Below are 23,570 nucleotides of genomic sequence, written 5' to 3'. Positions count from 1 at the left end.
TTCATGTCTGCCTTCAGGGATCTCCATTTCTTTCCTGCCCTCTAGTTGCGCTCAACTTCTGCTTATAGAAATATTTTCTACTTCTCCTTGTTAGGTCTGAAATTCAGCCAAGATTTAAATAAATCTGCTATCTATGTTCACGTAAAGGAAAACATGCTCAAGATACCTCAACAGTGTTGCTAATGCTTTAATCATTAATCACAGCTTTCACAGACATTGAAGTTTGCAGAATTCATTTTCCGTATTTGCAGAACAATGCATCACAAATATACACATCTTATAATTGGAAAAATACAGGACCTAAAGAATTGTGGCACTGTATTTAATTAATGATATCTGAATATCTTTATTGTTAATAGTGGTGGGGACCCTGTTGCTTTACAGACGCAGTAGACAGCTGTCGGATAGCTTACCTTCAGTTAATGTTTTCTCTCAAGCTCCTTTAGTTAAAGGTTATTGTATGATCTGGCCAGCATCAGAGGTAGCCTGAGATATTTGCTTTTGTATGAATGTTGTATTGATCCTTTAATTCACTGTATTGCTGCAGTAGCGCTATGAAGTCTACCTGTCAAGTCTATCAGTCAAGGTGTTAGTTACATCCCTTTCCTTAGAGGGTGCTGTTTTTATGTGCTTTGTAGTAGGCAGTGGTTTTCTGACTTAAGACGTAAAGTGTTGAAGCTGAGGCTTGGAGAGAATTCTAAGGCAAAAGAGATTTATTTGTTCCATGAGTAGAACTTGCATCAACAGGAGCAGAACTAGGTTTAGTCCAGTAAGAAATGAAAAAGGAGTCTTATGAGACAGTCTTGTAAGACATATCGGAAGATACGATATGATCCCAGTAATGTTGAAATTGTTTTCATTTGCTTCAGTTCTACTGATGATCCACCACATAGATATTTACTGTATTAAACCTTTAAGTGTTTGAAGCCAGCTCTCACTATGATCTTTAAACATAACAATTTCAATTTAAAGACTGAAAGAATGCAACTCCTCAGGCATATGATGAGAGAACAGGCGGGAAGCAAGAAGACTGCCTGTTGATCTGCAACTCTGAAATTTGGAGCTTTGCCTGAAACTTTTGCAATTTTCAAGGAGCAAAGTGAAGTTTGGATCGATGGTTTACTCAAGTAATGTGAAAGTGAATGATGGTGACAAGAGTGGGGAGCATTAAATAGTAAAATTTATGAATGGGATATTAGCTTTAAATCCTCTTGATTTTGGCCTGCAATCATTTTCAAAAACACTTTGGTGCATTTAAAGCCATAAGCATTATGTGGTTATATAACATAGTTTTACTCTATATTTTCAAAATTAGTATATCTGCCATAACATGCTGATGTTTAAATCCAAACAAATGTCGTTATTCCAATACACGGTTAGGTAGCACTGAAGACATACAGCTTTGTGTACAATTACATGGTGTGTAATTCCCCCTTCTGTCCCTGTAGATTTAACTGCAGAATGAAAATTTCAAGTAAGTATTTCTGCTAATTTAGAGTGTACACTAGATGGCAGTATTATCAAATAATATCTGTAATTGTTTTTTCTTCTGAATATGTCCAGGTTAATCTATAAGGATACAATAAAAAGGCTGTATTAAACCTAACACAGGTTACTGTGTTGATGAAGACTTTTTGCTTTGATTTTTCTCCAATTCTGAAAATAATTTTGCATTAAACTTTAATTAAAAATTCTTGAACTGTCTAATGTAAAATAACATGAAACATAGTAGAGTTTAAAATAGATTTCAGAAATAGTGTTTAAGCTATTTGAATTAATATTGAATTAATGTTTAGTATGAACTAAAGTTTAATTACATTTTTTGTCATCTTGAATAGTGCAACACATTTTATATTCCACTGATTGTGATATTAGTTATTCTGTAAATACATTTTTTCAAATGAAGTAAGTACTTAGGAGCGGTATTACAATGTCTATACATTTTTCTGTTAGATACCACAGGATACCACCATGTTTTCTTGTTTACACGGGTATCATGGAAATTATTCTTGAAACTATATTGTACACAGTTTAAAATGTTTTAAATCAAATATTTGACTTCAGCTGATCATTTCCACTGATTCAACTGCTTCAACTGCTTCAATAATCATTGTATGATTCAGCAATCTGATTCAACTGATTCAACAGTCATTTTATGTACTCTTTCATTTGTATATTCAGAAGCTGTACATGAGCCAAATACTATGTTCATGCTCCTCATGTACTCTCAGAAAATAGCCCACTTCAGCTTTAAAGCTGATTAACAATCTCAGTAAAGATTCAAGAGCTATTAGATCTGGCACATTGTTAATTTCTTGATATTTCTTACTTATTTCCATGTGTAATTTCTATCCACACAAATTCTGCATATTAGCTTTTCAAGATAAAACTTTTGCAAAATGTTAATATTCTGTTAATGCTATGATTTACTAAAATACTTTGTTTTTACAATATAGAATTTCAACATAAAATTTGAATCTTGATCTAATTTTTGCCTTCTAATGGTAATTAGTCCTTAAAAATGGTCTTATATTTTATTCAAATAAAAGGTGTCTTCCTTTCAGAAGTCTGATCTTTACAGTTGATACAAGACTATGTTTTTCCTGCTGTAAATTCATTCCTGATGTAAACCAATTCATTCACATGAATTTATCTCATTCATTTTGTTTTTCCTCACTAATCAGGATAGGGGAGTAGCACCAAAAAAAACCCTATGCAAATTGAACTTCTCCAAATGCAAACTGTTTCAATTACCACTTTGAAAGTTGAAGCTTCTGGGTTTTGTGTTTGGCTTTTGAGTAAAATTTTGCCACCTCTGGTGGGGGGGGAAAATGTTTGAGAGGAAATTAAAGTGAGATTTTTCCTTTTCTAGAATATTGATGTCAGTATGTATGTGAATATAGGTCTGTATTCACTTGAGAAGTTGTCAGTGCTCCCTCTCCTCCAGAAAATCCATTGATTTTCTTGTTACTTCTAATTGGTCAGGTACTATTTTTAACACACTTGTGGATTACTGTTCTCTGTCACTGAATTTGTTTGAATTTGCTTGTTTCTTTTGTTTCTGTTGTTTGTTTTTTTTAAAACCAAAATATAAGGGAAGTTGAAGCATTTTCTTGCTTCTGTAACTGTTTTAGAAGACAAAAATCTTTAAATGTTTTTCTTCAGATGTACTTTTGTGTAATAATTTAACAGGTTGCAGATGAGACCGCCACCACTTGGCATGTTGCCTGGGACAGGACTTGCACAGAACTTGTTCATGTTTTGCCCATTGGTTGCATGGTTAGGTTGAGCATGTGGCCAATGGATTTTAAAAGATAAAATGTTATTTTTAATTGTGGAAAAAAAAAAGAAAATATACTTTCAAAGTATGCTAAAAACAATGCAACTCTGTGGTATGCAGTCTACCTCCTACAGCAAACAAGTCACAGGGTTTCCTTTCCTGTGTACCCCAGTTGATGCTTCCTGGCAGCTTACTCTAGCAGACTTGGGGAACACCACAGAGTGTGATTTGTGTGTCCACATGGACCCACTGCACAGAATAGCAGAAGTACATTGTGTCCAAGTGCAGTTAGTACAGAATGGAGGGATACAAGGAAGCAGTCCGTTACTGCTGCAGGTGTGTACTGCAAAGGTTCTGAGAGTCTATTCAATTTGTAGAAGGGTAATATTTCATTTTAGGTTTTTTGCATTTAAAGAGAAATGCAACTATTCTCTTCATAAACTGCGTCTTAAATAGGATGCATGAGTGAATTTTTGCAAAAAACTTGGTGCAGGAGCTATCAGCAGTGATTTAAATTAAATCAGCTCATTTTACATTCAAGTGGACAAGGATTGTTAATTCAGTATCACAGCCAGTAAGCAGGAAGATATTTTTGTTACTGTTCTAAGATTATGATTTACAAGACAAAATTAGCCAACAGAATTTCCTCTACCAACCTGCTTTTCTGATTGCTTCCTGATACTCAATTCTTCTAACCATTTCTCATGAGTCATGGTTTTTAGACCTTTTATCATGCTTCTGCTTTCTTGTGAAGTATGTTTTTCATAAGATTGCCTGAATCTAGTTACGCTTGAGCTATGGTGTTACCTTTATGAGATAAAATGGAGTTAATCCCTTTGTCTTGCATACTTTATTCCTGTTAATGCATCCCAGAATGTTTGGAAAGGCACCTCTGCAGAGATCTGCGGTAACTTATCTCAGAGTATACTAATATACTAATACTTAGTATGCTAAGCTGAAAATTACTGGATAAATACTTTATAGTAATTCAGTTCTATTTGCATTTTCAGTATAATGCATTAAGTTAGACCGTTAGGTCATTTAAGAAAAAAATTGGTCAGTGTTTGCATCCAGAATCAAGTGTGCCTTTGCTGTTACCCAGTTTGGTAATATTCAGAGAGTAATGTTCAGATGGTTGTACACTTAGAACTCATTTCTGATTACAGAGCATTTGGAAAATGAGGTTTTTATATATGCCATCTATTTCTGTGGATGTAACGTGACACATAAGGCATTTTATATGTCATAACCAGTGTTTCATTTAGTTCATTTAGTTTCATTCATTCATTTTTGTTCTGTTTGATACTGGATCTAAGAAGAGCACCTGAATTTCTGTAGGAGTACCACAAATTCCTAAAATTAGTTTAGTTATCAAGGTATAAGAATTTGGAGTGAGGGTAAAAAAAAGAATTTTCTAATATGGCAAAACAACCGACACCCTTCCACAAAGCTAGAGCTTTTTATCTGAAGTTAGAGCAAGTGTACAGCCATAAGATTTAGAGTAATACGTTAATTGCCAATATAATATAGCTCTGTTAATAATGCACAAAACCACTGATGCATATAGCATGCTCCCAGCTGGAGGGAGCTAGAGGAACATAATTTCATTTAAAAACAAAAAGAAAGAAAAAGCCCTTTCCTGGCGCATAGAAATGTGTCAGGTTTGTTTTCTTTTTGCCTTGCTTTCTTGTCTTGTCACATGGAATAGATGAAGGAATAACTGATAATATTTACATAAGCTCAAACTGTATGTGGCAATTTACCTGCAATATTCCTTCCTCTGTTGTATCTTAGAAGAATACTTTATATCTTGCTTTTCTCAGAGGAGTATTTGATATTCTTATATTTGATATATAATTCATCTTTTTTCATAACTCTAAACTATGGCGAGGTTGTTGCAAGATTGGAATGAAATCTGGTTTTGTTATCTGCTTCTTTGATAAATAGAGTGCTTTTATTATGGCATAGGCTTTCTGGGACATTGTGTATCACAACTGTAATGCTAACTGTTAATGGCTTATGTTAGATCCCCTTGATATATCAGTTCTGATAAATAGGAGTAGTGTCAACTTAAAAATCATTTCAAGCAAAAAGACTGATTGCTTCTACAAGCTCAGATTGTGTTAATGTTTGAAAATACTGAATTTTCCATTCTATACTCAACAAGTCTTGGCAGAATGAGAATTACTTTTTACTAGATCCACTGTTCCTGTACTGTGTTCAAGCTCTCCTTGGTGTTGTGGGGACTGCTTAATGAATATTTTACATCTGTGTACCACTAACACAAAAAAGTTTCTATTGAAAAATTAGAGCAGGTATGTATGTTTCCAGAAGAAAAAAGTCTGTTTAAAGGTGTGTGTTGTGCTAAGATATTCTCAAAGAGGCCTTATTATGGAGCAGAACAGAGGGGGGGGGGAAACTGTTTTCATTTTGGAGAGTGTTAAAAATGTATGACATGCTTTTGTAATGGTCATATGTCCATAAGTAGATTATTTTTGTCATGAGTCTTTCTCAAAACAAGCAAAATACTGAAGAATTGTTGATTCTGCTTTTTCTTCTTCTACTAAACTACTTTTTTTGCTGTGAGAGTCTGCAAACATTGTACTTGTCATTTCTCTTGACAACCAGCTAAAGTTGGTGATAAAATTTTTAAGAAATGAAATATTCTTAAATTTTAAATTGGAGAATTTTGTAATAAATGATCTAGTTAAGTACATGTGTGGGACTTCTTTCATGGCAGAAAATATCTCTATCCTGTTCTCAGCTAAGCTTAGCATTCAAAACTTTGTGATATAAGTTAATCTGTGCTGTGATGACTTTTTTTTTGTTGTTGAATATCTTTTTTTAATAAGGTTTTTAATCTTAAAGATGATACTGCAAGCTGATTCAAGACATAATTACAGCATATCATGAGTCTGAATTTGGAGATTGCTTCATAGTGCTTTATTACTCCCTTTAGATAGTACTGAGCAGCAGTATCTCAAAATAAGCTAGTAATTCTAACAGTTATAGAAATACAAGTATGTGAATGCATTTGCAGAATTATTTTATATGTTGTTAAAAAGTGGAATTATCATTGAAAATTAAGTAGTGCACATTCAGAAGTGAGATGATTGTGAAAGTTAAAGTGGCTTTTGGAGTTGATTAATGGTATAGGTAGGGTTTTTTTATTTTGTTTCTGGGATATAAACAAACATGCTGTCCTGTATTTCTCTATTTTTATCACTTCTCAAGTTCTAGACTTAAATTACAAGAGACTATGTCATCAGCTTCTGTCTCTGCCCCATTAACTTGATCTACAGATGATTGCTTGCATTTCACTGTCCTGTTGTTTCAGAGGAAAGTAAATAAAAATACACTGCTTAATGCAATCCGGCCATGAGAATTGTCTTCCCCAGAATAGTCCTACTATAATTTCATGGAGGGGAGAGCATCTGCTTTTACAAAAAAACCAACTACATGGAAAAGGTCTGAAAAGCTTTTTCTTGGGCTTCAGGAAAGCTGTTAGTTTTATGATGGACCCTTCTGTCTAGTCAGTTGGAAGACATTTGCTTCATAACCTCCCTATGGTAAGAATTATGGGATATAAACCACAGATTCTGGGGTTATCTGATTTTCATTACTGATCCAGATAAACTTTCCCGCCTCTTTCAGTGCAATTGAAGGTACACAGATGCGTCTTGCCAGCACAGAATATCGGCAGTCTTGTATAAATAATACCATATATATGTCATGCATAGAAAGTCATATATAACTGGGACATAGCCTGCAGGTGTCCTGTCCATACAGGGTTGTAATGCAGCCTTTTGATCCAGTGACTTCATGGTTTCCCATACTAAAGAGACTTTTTAGATTATTATAATAGCTTTCTTAGCTGTTGGCAGATATAGACAGTTAATATTAGTAGTGTTGAATATTGACCATATTTTCTGTGTTCTTCTGCAGATGTACATGCGTAAGATGTGCTTTATTTTGCTTGATCGATCTATTGATTAAAAAGAGTAGCAATCTGTTCATCAGTAATCTCTTGATTTCAGTGCGTTTGGGAAGATGATAATAAGAGAAAGGTAACCATATAAAAAAAAAACTTTTTTTTTTTCCTTCTCATTTTCTGTTATTGCTCGTTGGACTAATCTGTCAGAAATTCACAAGCTGAAATAGGAATTTAATGTGACGCACAGCATGGTAACATAGGTTAGCACTTTAGCAATGACTATGGCAGCTTGAGAGAGCCTGCTGTTATCTGAAAGAAAAGGAGCAAACATTACTTTTAACCAAATAGCTGACTATAATTTTTAAGTCTCAGCATGGCTCTGAAAAATAAAACTCTGTTCTTAGTTCTCAGTTTAAGTCGTACTTTGTAATTAAAATTGTGAACAGGCAGACTAATATGCTTGATTCCCTTAATGTAAAAATATTTTCTTAATCAAATTCTATTTGATTTCTCTTTATTCTATTTAAATTCTTTTTTCACTAATTTCAGGTAGAAAAACTTTATCTTATTTCTCCAAAGAGCTGCTGGTAATAGTACCCACCTTGGCACTTAATTGATGCCTTAAAAATAACCTAATACATTTAAAAGGACAAATTATCATGAACTTTTGGAAATGAGTTTTATGGAAGAAATTTTGGTTATGACAAGAGAAAGGATATTGAAAGAGAAAGGGAGAACTTCAGAGGTGATTCAGTTCAAGGAAGGTAGAGTTAATTCATAAATTTCTTCTGTCAAACTTATAAAAATTGACTCATTTCAAACCTTCTTGCTATTTAATTTTAGTTTTTTTATTTTAGTAGCAGATCTCTAAGAATTTGCTGATTCCTATAAGCCAGCATTTAGCTATACGCTAAATTTTTTTAATGGGTTTACAATAAATTTGATCTTTTCAAATATAATCAAATAAGAACATGTGATTTTTGAGGTAGATATACAAGGTTGCTAGAGTAGTGATAAGGTGTTTTATATGCTCTGTGAACCTGTTAAATGTTCACAATTTTTGTGGCCATGTGAACATAAGATTATGTATTCCTTTGTGCTCAGACACCTCTGAGATTGCATGGTGTATAACATAGGGAATTTGCATTAACTGACGGTTTCTTTAAATTCTGTTATCTCAGGATATTATTTGTAAATGGTATTTGAACCCTGGCAAGTTTTAACTTATCTATGAAAATGTGTCAGTACATAAAAGAACCAAGTACGACGCTACATGAAAGACAAAACAGAGTTTCCCTCCTCCCAAACTCTATCCTTTCCATCCCTCTCTTTAAACACTTATTTAGAAATTGGTTTCATGTATTTAATGGAAGGAACGTCATCATTTAATACTCGAGAAACAAGTTCACACTGTGTTTACATTAAGCAGTTGCAGCTGAAGCTTGTTAGTGATTGCCTTCCAGATTAAAAAAAAATCTTCACTGTGGTACATGAACTTCTATTGTTTGGAGATAAATAATCGGCTCATCCCCTCTTTGGAGAAGAACAAAGAACATAATAGTACATCTGGTTCATCTGTTAAGACAGCAAAGATTAATTAAGCAAGTACTGCACAACCTCTCTTAATAATGTATATATCTAAAAACAGCCTGTATATGATAAGTTTTTAAATCACTTTCCTTTAACCATTTAGTGCATGCACATAATCTGTTCCAGAATCATCAGCTATTCACAGAAATAAGTTTGTACACAGTATTAGGAGAGATAGTTGATACTTGTCTTTGGCTCAAGTAGATTGGAGAGTTACAGTAGAGTTTATTAGTTTTCTCTTGCAAATTCTTGTGTTATGCTATGACATAAGACTAGAAACAACCTATTGAGCCCTCAGACCATCATGAATGGCATCGTTAACCCCTGTTGATAAACATTATCAGTCTCTTTCTTAAGAATAAGTATGTTGGTTTCTTTTACAACTTGGACTACAAACTATATGGGGAAATGAACCATCTCTTTGTTGTGCATTTGTATAGAGCCTAGTTCAGCAAAATCCAGTTTCAAGATGAGGACTAAGCTCAATAGTCAAGAAATTATATTGAGTGACCCAGTTTTCTCACTCCCCTGGTGACTAGAACTAATTTTTAATTTCTGGTTTAAAATTACTGAAGACCTGTTTTACCTGTTTTACTTTGTGCTGCCATTGTCTTTTAGCCTAAACAGCTTACTTGCTCTGCGGAGTTGAGGTAACACCAATATCTTTGTTGTAAGAATACCAGTATCCTCCTGAGGTCTTCATTTTGCCACCTTTCCTACTGAAATGGGTCTGTGTCTTCCCTGTGCATAGTAATATAATCACCACTTTCAGTTATGCCCTGAAAAAGGTTCAATATCACCAGTTGTCTATAATTTTATGTTCTTTTACTGATGTGCTCCTTAGGCTAGTTCTAATGTGGTCCTTGTCCTCTTCTCGCTGTCTAACATGTTATTACATCTCCCTATCTTGATTAAGTTTTCTTCACCTACTTAAACCCCATCTGTCTTTTGGATACAGGTGCCTTTGTTGTATTATATGTGAAATAAATTTGGAGCATCGTATGCATATCAGGAGACCCTTTACAGTTTTTGATAGGGCCAGAAAGTACCAAGGCTGTGTATGCATGCAGTTAGTACACAAGGTAGCAAAACAGGATGTTAAGGAATATATTGAATCACTTCAGTGAATACTTGTAGTGTTTCTGCTCTGCCAACTGCAGTCAGTTTTAGCCACTGACTTTCTACTTGACATCCCTCCTCCCCCAAAGACCTTATGCTGCTTTCTATTCATTTGGTAGGGAATAGCAGAGCTTGCCACAGCATCTTGGACAAAAGAAGCAGCTGCATTACAGTTAATTTGAAAGGCAGGATTTCAAAATATGAGGCTTGTTGACAAAGGAATGACTCTTGATAGATGAGGATTAGTAAGAATTGAAATAATATCTGTTCTCCATCTGTGGAAATGAAAATTGGCAAATATCTGGGGAAGGGCAGTGTGGAAGGTTGACAGCAGGGTATGAGTTAATCTCACTTAGGAAAAGTTTATATTCTTAGTAAACATTGCAATTATTGCAATTATTTAAAATATAGAAGAGTGACAGAATAGGAAGCCAAAACAAATCCTAGCCTAGCTCAGGCTAGGAAAAGCTTGATTCAGAAAAGCAGGTTTTAGTAAAATTCCCAGCGATATGGCTAATCAGCAGGTTTACTGTGAAATTATTATTATTTTAAGGGCTAAAAATGATGGTGAATATCCCAAGGTACATTAGGTGCTGCACAAAGTCTCTGTCCTTACTATCCTATGACTTAATTTCTCACATGAGATGAAGAAAAAAAAGATGTGGTTATTTTGGATGAGGTTGGTCTTGCCATATTTAAATGTCTGCATGGTAAAAGTATATCTGAGCTAGTCATTTAGTGTCCTTTTCTAGTTAGAGAAATAAGCATGCAAAAAACATCATCCCATGCATACCAATATGAGCATCTAAAAACACCCTGTTTATGACAACTTTTTGCATCTATGTTAAGTTGCAGTGAGCCATGTCCTGAAAGTACTCATATTACTCCATCAACTGGAAATGGAGTCAAGGCATCTAGTCTCAAATGCAAAAAACCTTCAAATATCCCTCTTCAGAGGTGCACCTCGCCAAAACTGTTGCAGAGCAACAGAAGTGCTTGATTTATAGATCTTACTGCTCATCCTGTCTGCCATGAAGTAAGTTGACCAGTTAAGCTGTGTAGCGTACTTGGGAAAGGCATGTTCCAGGATTGCGTTGCAAGGCTGGCAGGCTAGTGTAAGCCTTCCCTTCCTTTTTGCAAGGCTGCTTTTGATGTATTCCAGAGAACAAGTGCTGAAATGCTGTTGTTTCAATGACAGGGTTTTCCTGGTAGAAACTTACTTTGCAGAATTCTGTGAGGATGATCTGTCATTTTACATCCTTGAAATTGTAATGTGAACCATATATCTTTCAACCAGATTTCAATAACAGCAGCTATAGAACAGCTCTGTCTCTTGGAAGGCATTTTCTGAGAGTCATCTCATTTCGCATGAGAAGGCTGTATGTGACAAGAAAGGTAGGATTTTATGCCTCTGTTGCTTTGAAATATGAAGAGGCTAGGTATAAGTTCTGCAAGTGAAATTCACAGAAGAATTACAAAAATTAAAAGGGCACTCAGTTATCTGAAGTTCAGAAAGTGTTTTGAAGGTAAAACATAAAAATATAGCTTAGCTTATTCAGAGTGAATTTTTGTGCATAGCTTATCAACTAAAATTAAAGCTGAAATACTTGAAGGCAGGTCTATTTCAGATGAGCAGAATGCAGTTGTCAACTGGAAGTATGTTTCATTAACATGTGATGGGGCAACCTTTAACTTCATTCAGATGTTCATCTCTTACCCAGCTGTTATCCATGTAGAGAAAGTTTAAAAAATATGTATTGTCTGTAGTTTAAGCTTCAAATTATGTCAAGTTTTCCAAGTAATAATTTTTTTCTGAATAAGATTGTAAATACAATTTATTTCCATTTCTAACGGAATGTGATGCTACGTCGTTATAACAATTCACATTGAACACTGGAAGGTATCTTTCACTGTGCATGTTTTTAACACACATGTAACTTCTTTTTTCCACCTGCTCACCTTTCATACATGCTTCTTGAAATACGCTCCAAATGAAGTGTAGGGCATTCATGATTGTTTGTGAACATGTTAGAGCATTCCAATATGAGGAATAGAAGGTGCACATGGAGTATCTGTGTCTTTAGGAGGTTCTGAATTCAAATTCTGTTAAATTGTAGTGAGTTTGAAAAACAGGAGGGATGGTAGCTGGAGTATCTATTAAGAGGCAGAAGATGGAGATCCAAGTTGATCTAGTTAAATAATCGAGGAGTGCTTGATATACCTCAGACCATCTGTGACCTACATAAAAAGGACAAGAGGGCATTTTATGTTTTAGATATCTGGGCAAGAAATATGAAAGGTAAAGTCAGAGGATGAACTGAAGAGTAATGTAGTTTTAAAAAAATTACTATAGTTGGTACTGAAAGTAAACAGATTGATTTAAGGGATTAGCACAGAGACATGAGAAGAAAACTGAAGATTGTTGATACAAAATGATCTTTTCCAGCCTTTCTTATTTATTAGTAGCATATGGCCCAGGAAGACTTTTTGCAACAGATATTTCCTAGCCTGGAGTGGTCTCTAATGGATATGTAACACTGCTGGTGCAGGGAAGAGCTTTTTAATAATTTGTGTGACTGTAGTGCTTATAAAAGATGCTAGATTGACAGTCTAGAGGACTGGGAGACTGAAGTAATCTTTTCTGATTCACTGAACAGGTATAGCAGTGACATCAGCAGCATAATCTCTTTTTTTATTATTGCTTTTTAATTGTATCCTGAAAAATCTTCTGTGTAATTCACCTTTCATGACTTTTCTTTTGGTTGTTTTTTTTCCCTGTTTTTTTTTAATTTTTTTCCTGACTTCTATTCGTTAACAGTGACAGAAAGGTTGCCATTTAACATAATTCTGGACACTTACCTTTTACAAACAAGCTTTTGAAGTAGCTAAGCTACCTTTCTGTTTAAACTACCAACCTGTATCATAAAACATGTCAGGAAATCAGATACGGTAAAGGGGGGAGGAGGGCTGACTGCAGGCACATGATGATTGCCTGGAGCTTTTGAACGGTTGGCTGGTCAGTCTGTCAGTGCATACTTGGCCTGCTTTTTCCTTCCCTCCTAGATGGAGCAAAATGCATAGCCTAAAAGTTACTCCTTTTATCACTTTTATGATTTGGTTTACACCTTCTGAAGCTAGTATCTTGTTCTCATCGTCTACACCAAAATAGTCTAATTTTAAAGTTCTACTCAGCGTCTGGGATTTACTTCCATGAGCCAGACTGCTGTCCCTTGAGAGTGAGACTGTTGCAGTCGGGCTCGGACGAGGCTTTTGTACGCACGTTGTGCTCAGGCATTGGGGATAATTCAGTATTTTGTAACCATTGTGAAGGAAGATAGCAAACCTAGAAAGCAAGCAAGTATGGTAGGGGATGAAAGGTACTGCTTGAAGTCTTTATCTAATTAATCATTTTTGGTGGAAGTGTCATGCAGATAAAGAGACGAATGTAAAGAAAAAGGTTAGTTATCTATACTCTGAAAACCAAAGGTGTTTCAGACTGATTACCCAAAGTCGTTGGTGCCTAAAACCTGGAAAAGCAGGGCCAAAGATTAAAATAAAAAAAAAGTATATATTAAAAAAAAATGAATCCATAAGGTACTTAGGCTTATAATACTTTTAATAAACTAAACTGCTAGTCTTTAATCCAGGTGATTTTATTTTTTCTGTGGTTGTGTTTAACATGAATGGAAGAGATGCTTTTAAGCCTGATGCTTTGTTAGAAAAAAAAATACATCAATGAAAAAAATCAGGATGAACTAGTAAATTCAAGCTAACATGCATAAGGGAAAACAACTTGAAACGAAACTGTTCAGAGAAAGGAAAATAAGTGGAGAGTAGTGTAATACTGAAAAGAAGGTGTAAGCGTGAAGAGCAGCAAAGATTCAAGGCTAGAGGGGAATGACTTGTGAAGGAAGATTAAAGGAAATGAATACACGTAATTGTTACTTATAGCTACCTGTGTGCTTGGTGATGCTCAAATGAAGAGGGATGATCCCTATGCTAATTTGGCTAAATAGCTACCAGGGGATGATAATAATGTCTAGAAGTATTTATAGCCTTCGAGTACCAAAAAAGGATTCATTTAGAGGAGTCTGAAGAGGTCTAAGTAGGAGTAATATAAAATGATAGACAGTCATCAATCTGATCAACTTTATAAGTGACTGGTAGGCCAGCACACTTTGGTCACTGTAGGAATATACAGTAGAGGTTGTTTAAGGAAAGAGGGTGTGATATTAAGCAATAAATAAATACTTAGAAAAAAAATACACAAACTGTATAAGGCAAGGAAACATTTCAGTATCCTTTTGGAAAGCCATTTAAATAGTTCTATTGAAATATACTTTCTTTTTCTGAAGCGACATAATTCCACATTGAAGTTAAGATGACAGACCGCTTCAGATGAAAGTAAAGCTATGATAAATCTTAATATCTGGACTTAACCTTTATTTTGTGGCTGACTTTATGTTTAGATTAGTAACAATTTCATTTATGTCTCTGGAATCTTTGGATATGTGAGGAATTTGGATGACCCAATATAAATTGCCCTTGTTTTTCTTCCGCATGTAAGTCTAACCTCTTGACTGAATAAGAATTTGCCAATCACTTTCATTAGTACTTGAGACATTTTTTTCTTTGTCTCAGTTCCTTCTAAGTTGGATCTAAATACTGAGTTGCAGCTGTGATAGCCTGGATGTCCTTAAGCATACCGTCTACTGTTGTCTTTATTGCTACATTTCTTGTGCTTGGAATGGGAAGTATCTTTACTGTGACTAATGTTCATACAATTACAGCAGTAAAACGTACATTTTTAGCCATATCTACCTTTTTTCTCAATTCACTACATTATTGGAATCCCCTGTTATAGAGAACCCAGGGTACAAATTTTGGAAATTGGGTACATGTATTTAGTATTTGCTGGAGGAAAAATGAGAAACTGAATAGTGAATAATATCATATTACACCTGTAGTCCTGCCATTATGTCTCAACAGGAAAATCATGACACCTGGTCTCACTGAAGAAAATGAACCCCTCCTACTTCATTTTGAGAGCAGGGAAACAGTGCTATGAAGTAGAGATGTGCCAGTAATTGTGAAACTGTGAAATTTTCCAATAAAGCATTTAGCAGTTATGGGGCCTGTGGGAATTACCAGCGTTGTACGTGTCTCTCGCATCAGGGGATGTAGTGCAGCTGTGGAGTCCGAGGGGTTAAATTCAGCAGCGCCTCTCCCGGCTAGCTGGGAACCTGGCACCGGCTTGCATTCAGCTGCTTTGTGAGGGCAGGAACAATACCTGAATGCGGGCTGGGGTTGTGCTGGAGAGGGGGAGGGAGGGGAAGGAATCAGGTTGTGGTGTCGGGGCCGCGGTTGCCACTGGGCAGTGCCCAGCGCTTCACCCTGTGTCTGTGAAAAGGGGAATGTTAACAAGGCAGGTCTTATCTAAGACCATATGTACATACGGTTTTGTTGCTTTTTAATCCATTTCTCTCTGCTTGCGGTTTGCTTTCTAGTTTAAATTAATTGTGCCATTTTCAAAAGGCTGCTTTCTGTCATTGGAAATTGTGATCCAAGCTATGGTTGCAGATAAGCCAGTCAAGAAGTGGGGAGAAACATGGATTCTGCAGAGGCAGAAGTGCAAGGCTAGTCCTGCCCCTTGGAAAAAATATCCGGTTAGAGACTAAACGCTAAGCCCCGAACCTGGATAATGATTTTAACTTGTCCTCTGAAAAATCTTACAGTGAAGTATTATTTCATTAGTCACCTGAATGGAAATTACATTTCTGAGTGAGTAACTACCCGTTTGTGAAGCAGACGATCCTGCGTGCACTTAACAACTATTGACCGCATTTCACCTCCGTGGTTCCTTCAGCAGCCTGCTACTTTTATGGACCACTGGAGAAGTTTGGTGGGAGGAGGCTGCTTGGGAATCTCAAACCTGTTTCAGTTTTCTGGATAGTTTTTTTTTCTTAAATACAGATTTTATTCATTTCTTCAGAATTTTGAAACAAAGGAAAAGGACTTTACAAATGTGTCAGTGGTTAATTACTGAGCCGCTACGCATTCCTCCACTCCCAAGTGTTGTGGTGTTTGGAGCATTCAAGTACTGCATGAGCTGTTGAGGAGGAAATCTGATCAGGCTTTTTTTCAGTCCTTAATCTGTTTGAGTGTGTTTATCGTTAGCATGTACCTTATATTCACAATATCTTCTTTTCAGAGGGCTTGTTAATTCCTTGAATGTTGTTTCTAGCCTCATTGTGTCCATCAGTTTTTTCACCTTTCTACATCGTTCACATGTTTTAGCTTATCCAATTCTGGCCAAATTGACAGAAGGGCAGAGGTTTCAAAGGTATGGAGATTGGTGCCTGCATTCATACCCTCCATTGAGGTGTTGACACAGGCACAGGTTATATTTCTGTTTGGCTGGTGCTGGTCAGTTAGCAAAGCTCAGAGCCCCCCCCCGGGATGCAGCAGCATCTCCCCACGTGGCTGGGGAAGCAGGAGGAGCAGAACGTGTATGGCCTTTAAAGGGATGTAATGAGAAACTGGAAGGTGCTGCAAGAGGCGGGGGAAACGGCAGAGACTGTAGAAGACATGGAAAGAAGTGTGTTGGAGATTATTGCATTTGGAATGGTTTATGGATATAAGCCTTTTCTTCGCTCAGCAATTTCCACTTGCTGACATTTTTGATACACTGAAATTCTGTAGCCTGGAAACTGTCACGTTGTAAAAAAGAATGCAAAATTCAAAGTAGGCTTTGTGGAGAGCTACTGACCAGAGAGATCCCCAGTTCAGATACTGTCCCAGTAGCTGTTGTGTATTGCCACATGTTGGTTATAGCAGGATAGTATTTATAGTAATAAACTTGTCTTTAGTCAAATCATAAGGCTTGCAGAACATACTACTGCAGAAAAATGTTGTGTTATAGTTAGGTAACGCTGTTTTCGCTTCTAGTGGCAGTGGTTTATTTATTGTGAAGTAGCAGTTTTATCTGTTTCAGGAAAGATGTGCAGAAGTAGTTCCTCTCTTTGAGGATACAGTACTTATTTCAAATTAATTACGACCATTTAACAAGCTTGAAAGAAAGCTTTGACTAGCCCAATGCTAAATCTTCCCGTAAGACTTTTTTTGTATACCTTTAAAAAAAAAAAAAATGTTGCCACTGCCTTAGTGAATTGCTCTTGAACTGGGAAAAAAAAAGTGTGTATACAAAAACTACTGTCAAATTCAAAAATAAATTATTGTATAATAATAACTTATGTCTTCTACAGTTATAATACTCTTGGGATTTGTTGAACTGTTGTATGCAAAACATACATACCTGATGTTTTTGCTTTTATACAATAATATATCTTAAAATGGAAAGCAGCTAGTTGCCATATTTATTATGTGAATACCAGGTATTGGTTGTTGAGGGTTTGGGGAAAAGAGAAAAAGGAATCATCTGCAGCTATGAATAACTCTTTTTTTTTAAACACGGAATTGTAAGTCTACCAGTTCAGCTATTGGACTTATACTTTCATTCTCTCTGAGAAATTCATAGGAAGGTATATATGTATTTAGCAATATGTGTGTCTGTATTTATGAAGCACAGAGCATTACAATATATGCTTAAGAAAGTTTTTCTTTTTTTAAATCAAAATACGATAGATTTGTACAGTTTGGAGAGTTCCATTTCCATGAACGCAATACCCTGAACTAAGAATTTTACACAGCCTGTATTATAGGTGCAGATGAGTGTGTGTGACATAAATTGTTTGTAGTCAAAGAAGTCTGCCAAAAAAGAGGCAAAATCAGCTGTATTCTTCTTTGCTAAAATCAGGTGAGAGTAATTTTATTTCTACTCTTAAGTTGTTTTGGATTTTAAATGAACCAAAAAAGTAAGGAAAGTCTGTGGCAAATGAGAGCTTTTTACACAATACTTCTAACTCACCTCTTTAAAGTAACCTTTAAAAACATGAATTTTATATATCCCAGACATATCCTCTTGGCTATCCTCTAACTGAACACAGGATTAAATTTATTCTTGAACATTTTTTATTAGACAGGCAGATCTCCTGCAAATGAAGTAAAAAGACTGAAACAGGAGATAAAATAAGAATAATTTATCCAACTAATACATACATGTGGCTGTTTTTTTTCCACATAGACTACAGGATAATACTGATGATTTTTTGGTAAAATATAATTTTGTAGAAATTCTCACATGCTTAGCTAGGAATGTGGTTTTCATGGGAGAGTCGCATAAATATGTTTGTTGACATCTGTAGGTACCTTCATGCTGTTTTATCTTTCTTTGAGGAAACTGAGTTTTGTATAATACATATTCACTACTCCTAAAACCTCCCCCACAGCTTCCGAAATTTCAAAGCTGAGCACAGGGATTTAGCCATACAACTTCTATTGACATTAATTGGATTTGTATGGCTAAATCCCATGCAGTTCTTCTGAAAATATTATGGTCCCTTGTATATAAAATACAGCAATATATTCACAAACATAATATCACAAAGAATATTTGGACAGAACAGTAAAATCGAGGTTAATTTATATTTGGAGATGAATAACTTTTGGTGTACTGTAAATGTAAGGGTTTCTGTTTAAGTGTACTGAGTGAATACTAAGCATGTGCTATTCTTGCCTAAGGGCTTGATTTTTTTTTTTTTCTTAAATGCGCAAACCACTTACATAGGAGTCTTCTGTACTTAACTCAGGAGGGGGAAGAGCATTTCTGATTCATTAATCCCTTTTTCTTTTTGTAAGTAACTGGGTCCTTCACATCATGCACTCAAGAGGTGTAAAATATACAAAGAAGTGGGAGGGGAAAAGCAAAATGGTGCCTGGCTTGCTGTAATGTATAAATTCAAAATCTATTTCTTTTTGCAAGAGGAAAAAAAACGCAAGGGGGAAAAGGGCAGCACTAAATTTACTGCATATGCTTGCATGATGTGCAGGTTTGGGATAATTATTTTCTGTCTTGTTCAATAAAGTGAGTTGTTACCATGGTAGCATTCATATTGCACAATTTCTCTGTTATGGAATAAACTGAGAACAGTTTTTAGAGACAGAAGAATCTTCTATGTATGAACATTTATTCTGTTAATTTCTTTTTTCTTAGTGCAAGATTATGTCTTAAAAAGGCAGTTCCTGAGGTTGGTGTCTTAAAATTATTCTTGAAGTGAAGAAGTCTCAGTGTGCTTCCCAAATAAAATCAGTCGAGTTGTGATGATATGTAGTGCTTCTGCAGGAACAGGTATGCAAGGACAGAGATAGTTTGGAGTATTTAGTTTTGATCACTGGTTAAGCTGGAGATCTGCACTGATATTTTCCAGACAAAATGTTACTTCTGGTAGTAAAATTGAATATAGCCTTAGGAGAGTGCAGGCTGCCAGGCACCTCAAAGGGTGCCTCAAAGAGTCTGGATGTCCTGATCCAATAGCTAGCTCTTGGCAGTAATGGCCTTGCCTCTGCTTTGTCCCTAATGTGTCTTGTGGGACCAAGATGTCTTGAGAACTCCTTGTAAAGAAGGTCTGAATCTTCAGCGGCAGAGAGGGAAGGTCCTCCAGGTTAAGTGGTTTTAACCAGAGAATACCCTGTACAACATTTTTCCCCTGCTGCTTGAGTTTCTCTTAGTAAGGAACAACAGACATCCATGCCAATACTTCCTGAGCAGTTGGTTCTTTGATACCATTTTTTTAACATTTACTGACTGCAGTGGGGATTCTCCTATGGATAGGTTAAAATGTACTTGAGGAACAGTTCTGTTTCTGCTTACTAAGGAGTTTACATAATTGATAACTAACTCCCAAGACTATCTTCTGGAAAGCTTATGTGAAAGGCCTCCAAGGAGATGAATTGTTTAAGATATAGCGCACACAATTGCAATGACAAGTAGCTTTTCATTAGGCCCTAGCAGTTTCTTTGCTGGATAAGTGCTTCCTCTCTGTTTCTTCAGTTTCATTTTCTTCCTGATTTTTTTCACTATGGCAGACAGTAGCTGTATTAGAATGGGGGTGACTATCTCTCATCCATAAGATCAAAAGACTTCATTGATTGCTTGACTTTTTCCTTCCTTTTTGTAGCTATTTGCTGGTCTCTTTAAAAAATTTTTTCAGAGTTTGATGATCAGCTTAGTAAACCTTTTGCAGAGTAAACCTTTTTGTGATGATTTAAGTTTAATGTTCAGAAATTCAGATCTATATTTACTGATTATTACAAAAAACTCTGAAAATTCTGTCACAACGAATATTCCAAAAATATACTGGGTATCGCAACCATCATCTGCAAAAGCAAGTAGGTTAGCCATGAAAACCTGACACTTGTGTTTCTTGATTGTGTTGTATTCCACAGAAATTAAAATATGACACCTCATGTTGGTGGTTCTATGCTTTTTAATCCATTCCTGGATTATCTGTGGAAATTGCGTTGTACAGCACGTCAGTGTTTTACTCTTGTTTTACTCTTGTTTTATTTCTTTATTACTCCATAAAGCGCTCATGATGAGTTAGGAGCCACATTGACTGTTTTTTAACTTCACACATTTTAATTTGATATATATATATATATATATAGCAATATGTTTTTAAGAATCCAGGGTGTCTTTGTTTCTATCCATCCAAATATTATCATAACTGAATGCTATATAAGCAGGACAAACACTAATTAGCTGCACACTGTTCCTAAGCAATACAAGACATCAATTTTGCAGGTATTTAAATGGAATGCATTTTTTTATGCATTCACTGTTCCGAGAACTAAACAATCAGAATAGATTGCTTAGATGTAATAAATGATGAGATAAAATTTGTTTCTCCCCCCATTCAAACTTGAGCATATCCTTCCTGCTTGTTACTCTTCTACAGGTACAATGCAGTTAAATTCATTGACCCATTAGTCAGTTATTGACCAATATAATAGCACACTTGTTCACTAGTTCATCTGTTATCTTGTTTGATTACTAACTTTCTTACACAAAACATATACAGAATCATAGAAGGGTTGAGGTTGGAAGGGACCTCTGGAGATCATCTAGTCCAACCCCCCTGTTCAAGCAGGGTCACCTAGAGCATGTTGCACAGGATCGTACCCAGGCAGGTTTTGAATATCTCCAGAGAAGGAGACTTCACAACCTCTCTTGTCAACTTGTTCCAGTGCTCAGTTGCCCTCACAGTAAAGAAGTTCTTCCTGTGTTTCAGTTTGTGCCCGTTGCCTCTTGTCTTGTCGCTGGGCACCACTGAGCAGAGTCTGGCCCCATCCTCTTGACAGCCTCCCTTAAGATACTTGTATACATTGATAAGATCCCCTCTCAGTCTTCTCTTCTCCAGGCTGAACAGTCCCAGCTCTCACAGCCTTTCCTCATAGGAGAGATGCTCCAGTCCCCTAATCATCTTCGTAGCCCTGTGCTGGACTTGCTCCAGTAGCTCCATGTCTCTCTTTTATTGGGGAGTCCAGAACACTTAGTGTTTGAAACAGTATTTTTTTTTTCCAGGTTAGGAAAACTAAGTGATATGTAGCATAACGAGCAGAATTTCACAGTTGCGTTAAACGGTGACAGAAACTGAATGTGAAAACAGTCTGTTTGAAGAGTGGGGGGTGATGGGTTTTGCCCCCCCCCAAATTAGTTGCTGACAGATGATATTTCATGCTGACAGATGATGTTTCATGCTCTTTATCTGATAAAACCAAGTATAACTGAAGAAAAGATGGGAAAATTGGTAATTGTGACCACTTTTAAGGATCGCTTGTTTAGGAGGTTTAAGGATATTTATAGATATCTTTTGCAATTGCATGTAACGTATTTAACAGGTCATTGAATTTAAATTTTTAATATTTCATGACTTATCAATGCATGGGTGACTGAAAGCTTTACATTCCGTAGAATGACTTGTACAAGTTGTTGCTGTAAATTTATAGTCTCTGTTGTATAGCTAAATACTTAAATTACAGTTACAGATTTTTTTTAATAAAAATGAAATTTCTCACTTTAGGTTAGAACCCATCAGTTTTGTGCTATGTTACAGTAAGGAAACATTCATGGTTTCACTGTTCATCAAGTAGCAAGAGGGGTGGACTGGCTTCCTGAATCACAATCTTCATCCTGTTCTTTCTCTTGCTCCTGGCAGGACTAAACTGTGAGAGATCTACTGATCCAGAGCAGAATATTCTCTTTGTACTAGTGTTGCTATTTCGCTGGACATTCTGGGAAGGGGGATTCCAGATCTGCCCCTTCCCAGCTGCTTAGAAGAGTGATCTTGTGGTGTCCTCTCTTCTATTGTGCTGCATGGTGACGCTCTAGTACTCCCTGCCAAACTGGAAGTTGGACTTGTGTTCCTCCTTGGGTTTTGCCTGTTCTGCTAAAGGGTACCTGTGAACAAAGATACCAGAGTATAAGCTTTACATGTCCAGATTTTGTAAGTGAAGATTTTGAACAGGAGAATAACTGTTACTCTGAATTGCTTTTGTGTAAGAGCTTTGTTTTTAACTTTTTGTGAGTGCAGGATCTAACATCAGATATGAAACTGAATTTTAAGTAGGCCCTTTCTTACATGAAAGTATCTCTCTCAAATCAGGAGAGTTCTTTCGCGTCTCCCTTGCTTGAGGGCATAAAACCTAGTGTGACTCAGTACTGCTTATGCAGATCTTGCTGTGAGCTAGACAGTACCGTCGTTTCTAATTTCTCATTACGAGATTGCATGTAAATACTAAACTTCTTCAATTCATTGATCAGGTGCATTAACTTCAGAGTTCAACAGTCTTTTTAGCTCCAGTTTTACAATATGAAAGCAACTTGAACTGTCATATTTCAACAGGTCAGATCCATGTATGTGAACAATTTCATACCTATATCAAGGTCTCTCAGATGCAGATTAGTAGAAGCCACGAGTTATACCAGGGAAAGGATTTCTCTATACTTACACTCTTATTATACTCTTTACTAAGCGTCCCTTGCTGGCCTTTTCAAGAGGCACCATACTGGATCAGGAGGAATCTTTGTTGCATGTGATAGTACTGATGCACTTCAGTGATGTGAGTTGTTTCTATTTTTATTTATGTTACTATTTATTCTTATTACAGAACGACTAGAATGTGCACATTTTTGTGTAGTCACAACAACTATAGGATTGATTTCTGTCTTTTGCAGTGCTTCTTTTGAAAAGTGGAGGTGCAGCATGTTACTATGGACCATCTTTAAAGATGATGAGTTTTCACACATTATATTTGAGTGTACCTTTGGTTTGATTTGGTTTAATAGCCATTTTTCAGAGCCAACTCCCACATCAGACTACCATGTATGTTATCATTTGTCTAGCCTTGTGGATAGTATGTCTGTTTTTTATATTTCAAAAGTATTTAGGTCAAATCCTCCTGGGGTGGTTTAATTAAAAATTCTGAATAACTTGTTTCCTTATACAAGGTTTGGATCAGTATTCTTTCAACACTTAACTATCACGATCATCCAAAAAAAGACTGCAGTTAACACACGCATTGAAAATATTTTTCCATATTGGAGAAAGCAAAGTAATTTGGTCTCAGAAGATACTCCCAAACATCTGATTCTGAGAACTATCGTTCATGTTCATGAATTCTGTTCTTGGCATATACACAGCGCAGATTTTTGTCCTTGGGACAGGTTAGAAATCCTAATTGCTTTAA

General features: G+C 36.0%; 1 protein-coding gene across 8 annotated transcripts in view; it reads left to right on the top strand.

The window, feature by feature from the left end:
* ORC5 (origin recognition complex subunit 5) overlaps positions 1 to 23,570 on the top strand; it is a 76,124-nt gene that overhangs the window by 37,313 nt on the left and 15,241 nt on the right. For 5 of the 8 annotated variants that reach the window (XM_026097656.2, XM_064505453.1, XM_064505450.1 and 2 more), the window contains one exon: positions 22,857 to 22,943. The exons of 2 other annotated variants lie outside the window; for them this stretch is intronic. In XM_026097656.2, the coding sequence (XP_025953441.2) occupies positions 22,857 to 22,943 (87 nt within the window). Of the gene's footprint in view, positions 1 to 972; positions 1,611 to 22,856; positions 22,944 to 23,570 lie in introns of those variants that run through there. One more of the 8 variants, XM_064505462.1, reaches the window with a different exon arrangement.

This window comes from Dromaius novaehollandiae, chromosome 1 (assembly GCF_036370855.1).
Source record: "Dromaius novaehollandiae isolate bDroNov1 chromosome 1, bDroNov1.hap1, whole genome shotgun sequence".
NCBI classification, from domain to species: domain Eukaryota; kingdom Metazoa; phylum Chordata; class Aves; order Casuariiformes; family Dromaiidae; genus Dromaius; species Dromaius novaehollandiae.
This window is presented reverse-complemented; position numbering and strand designations above follow the sequence as displayed.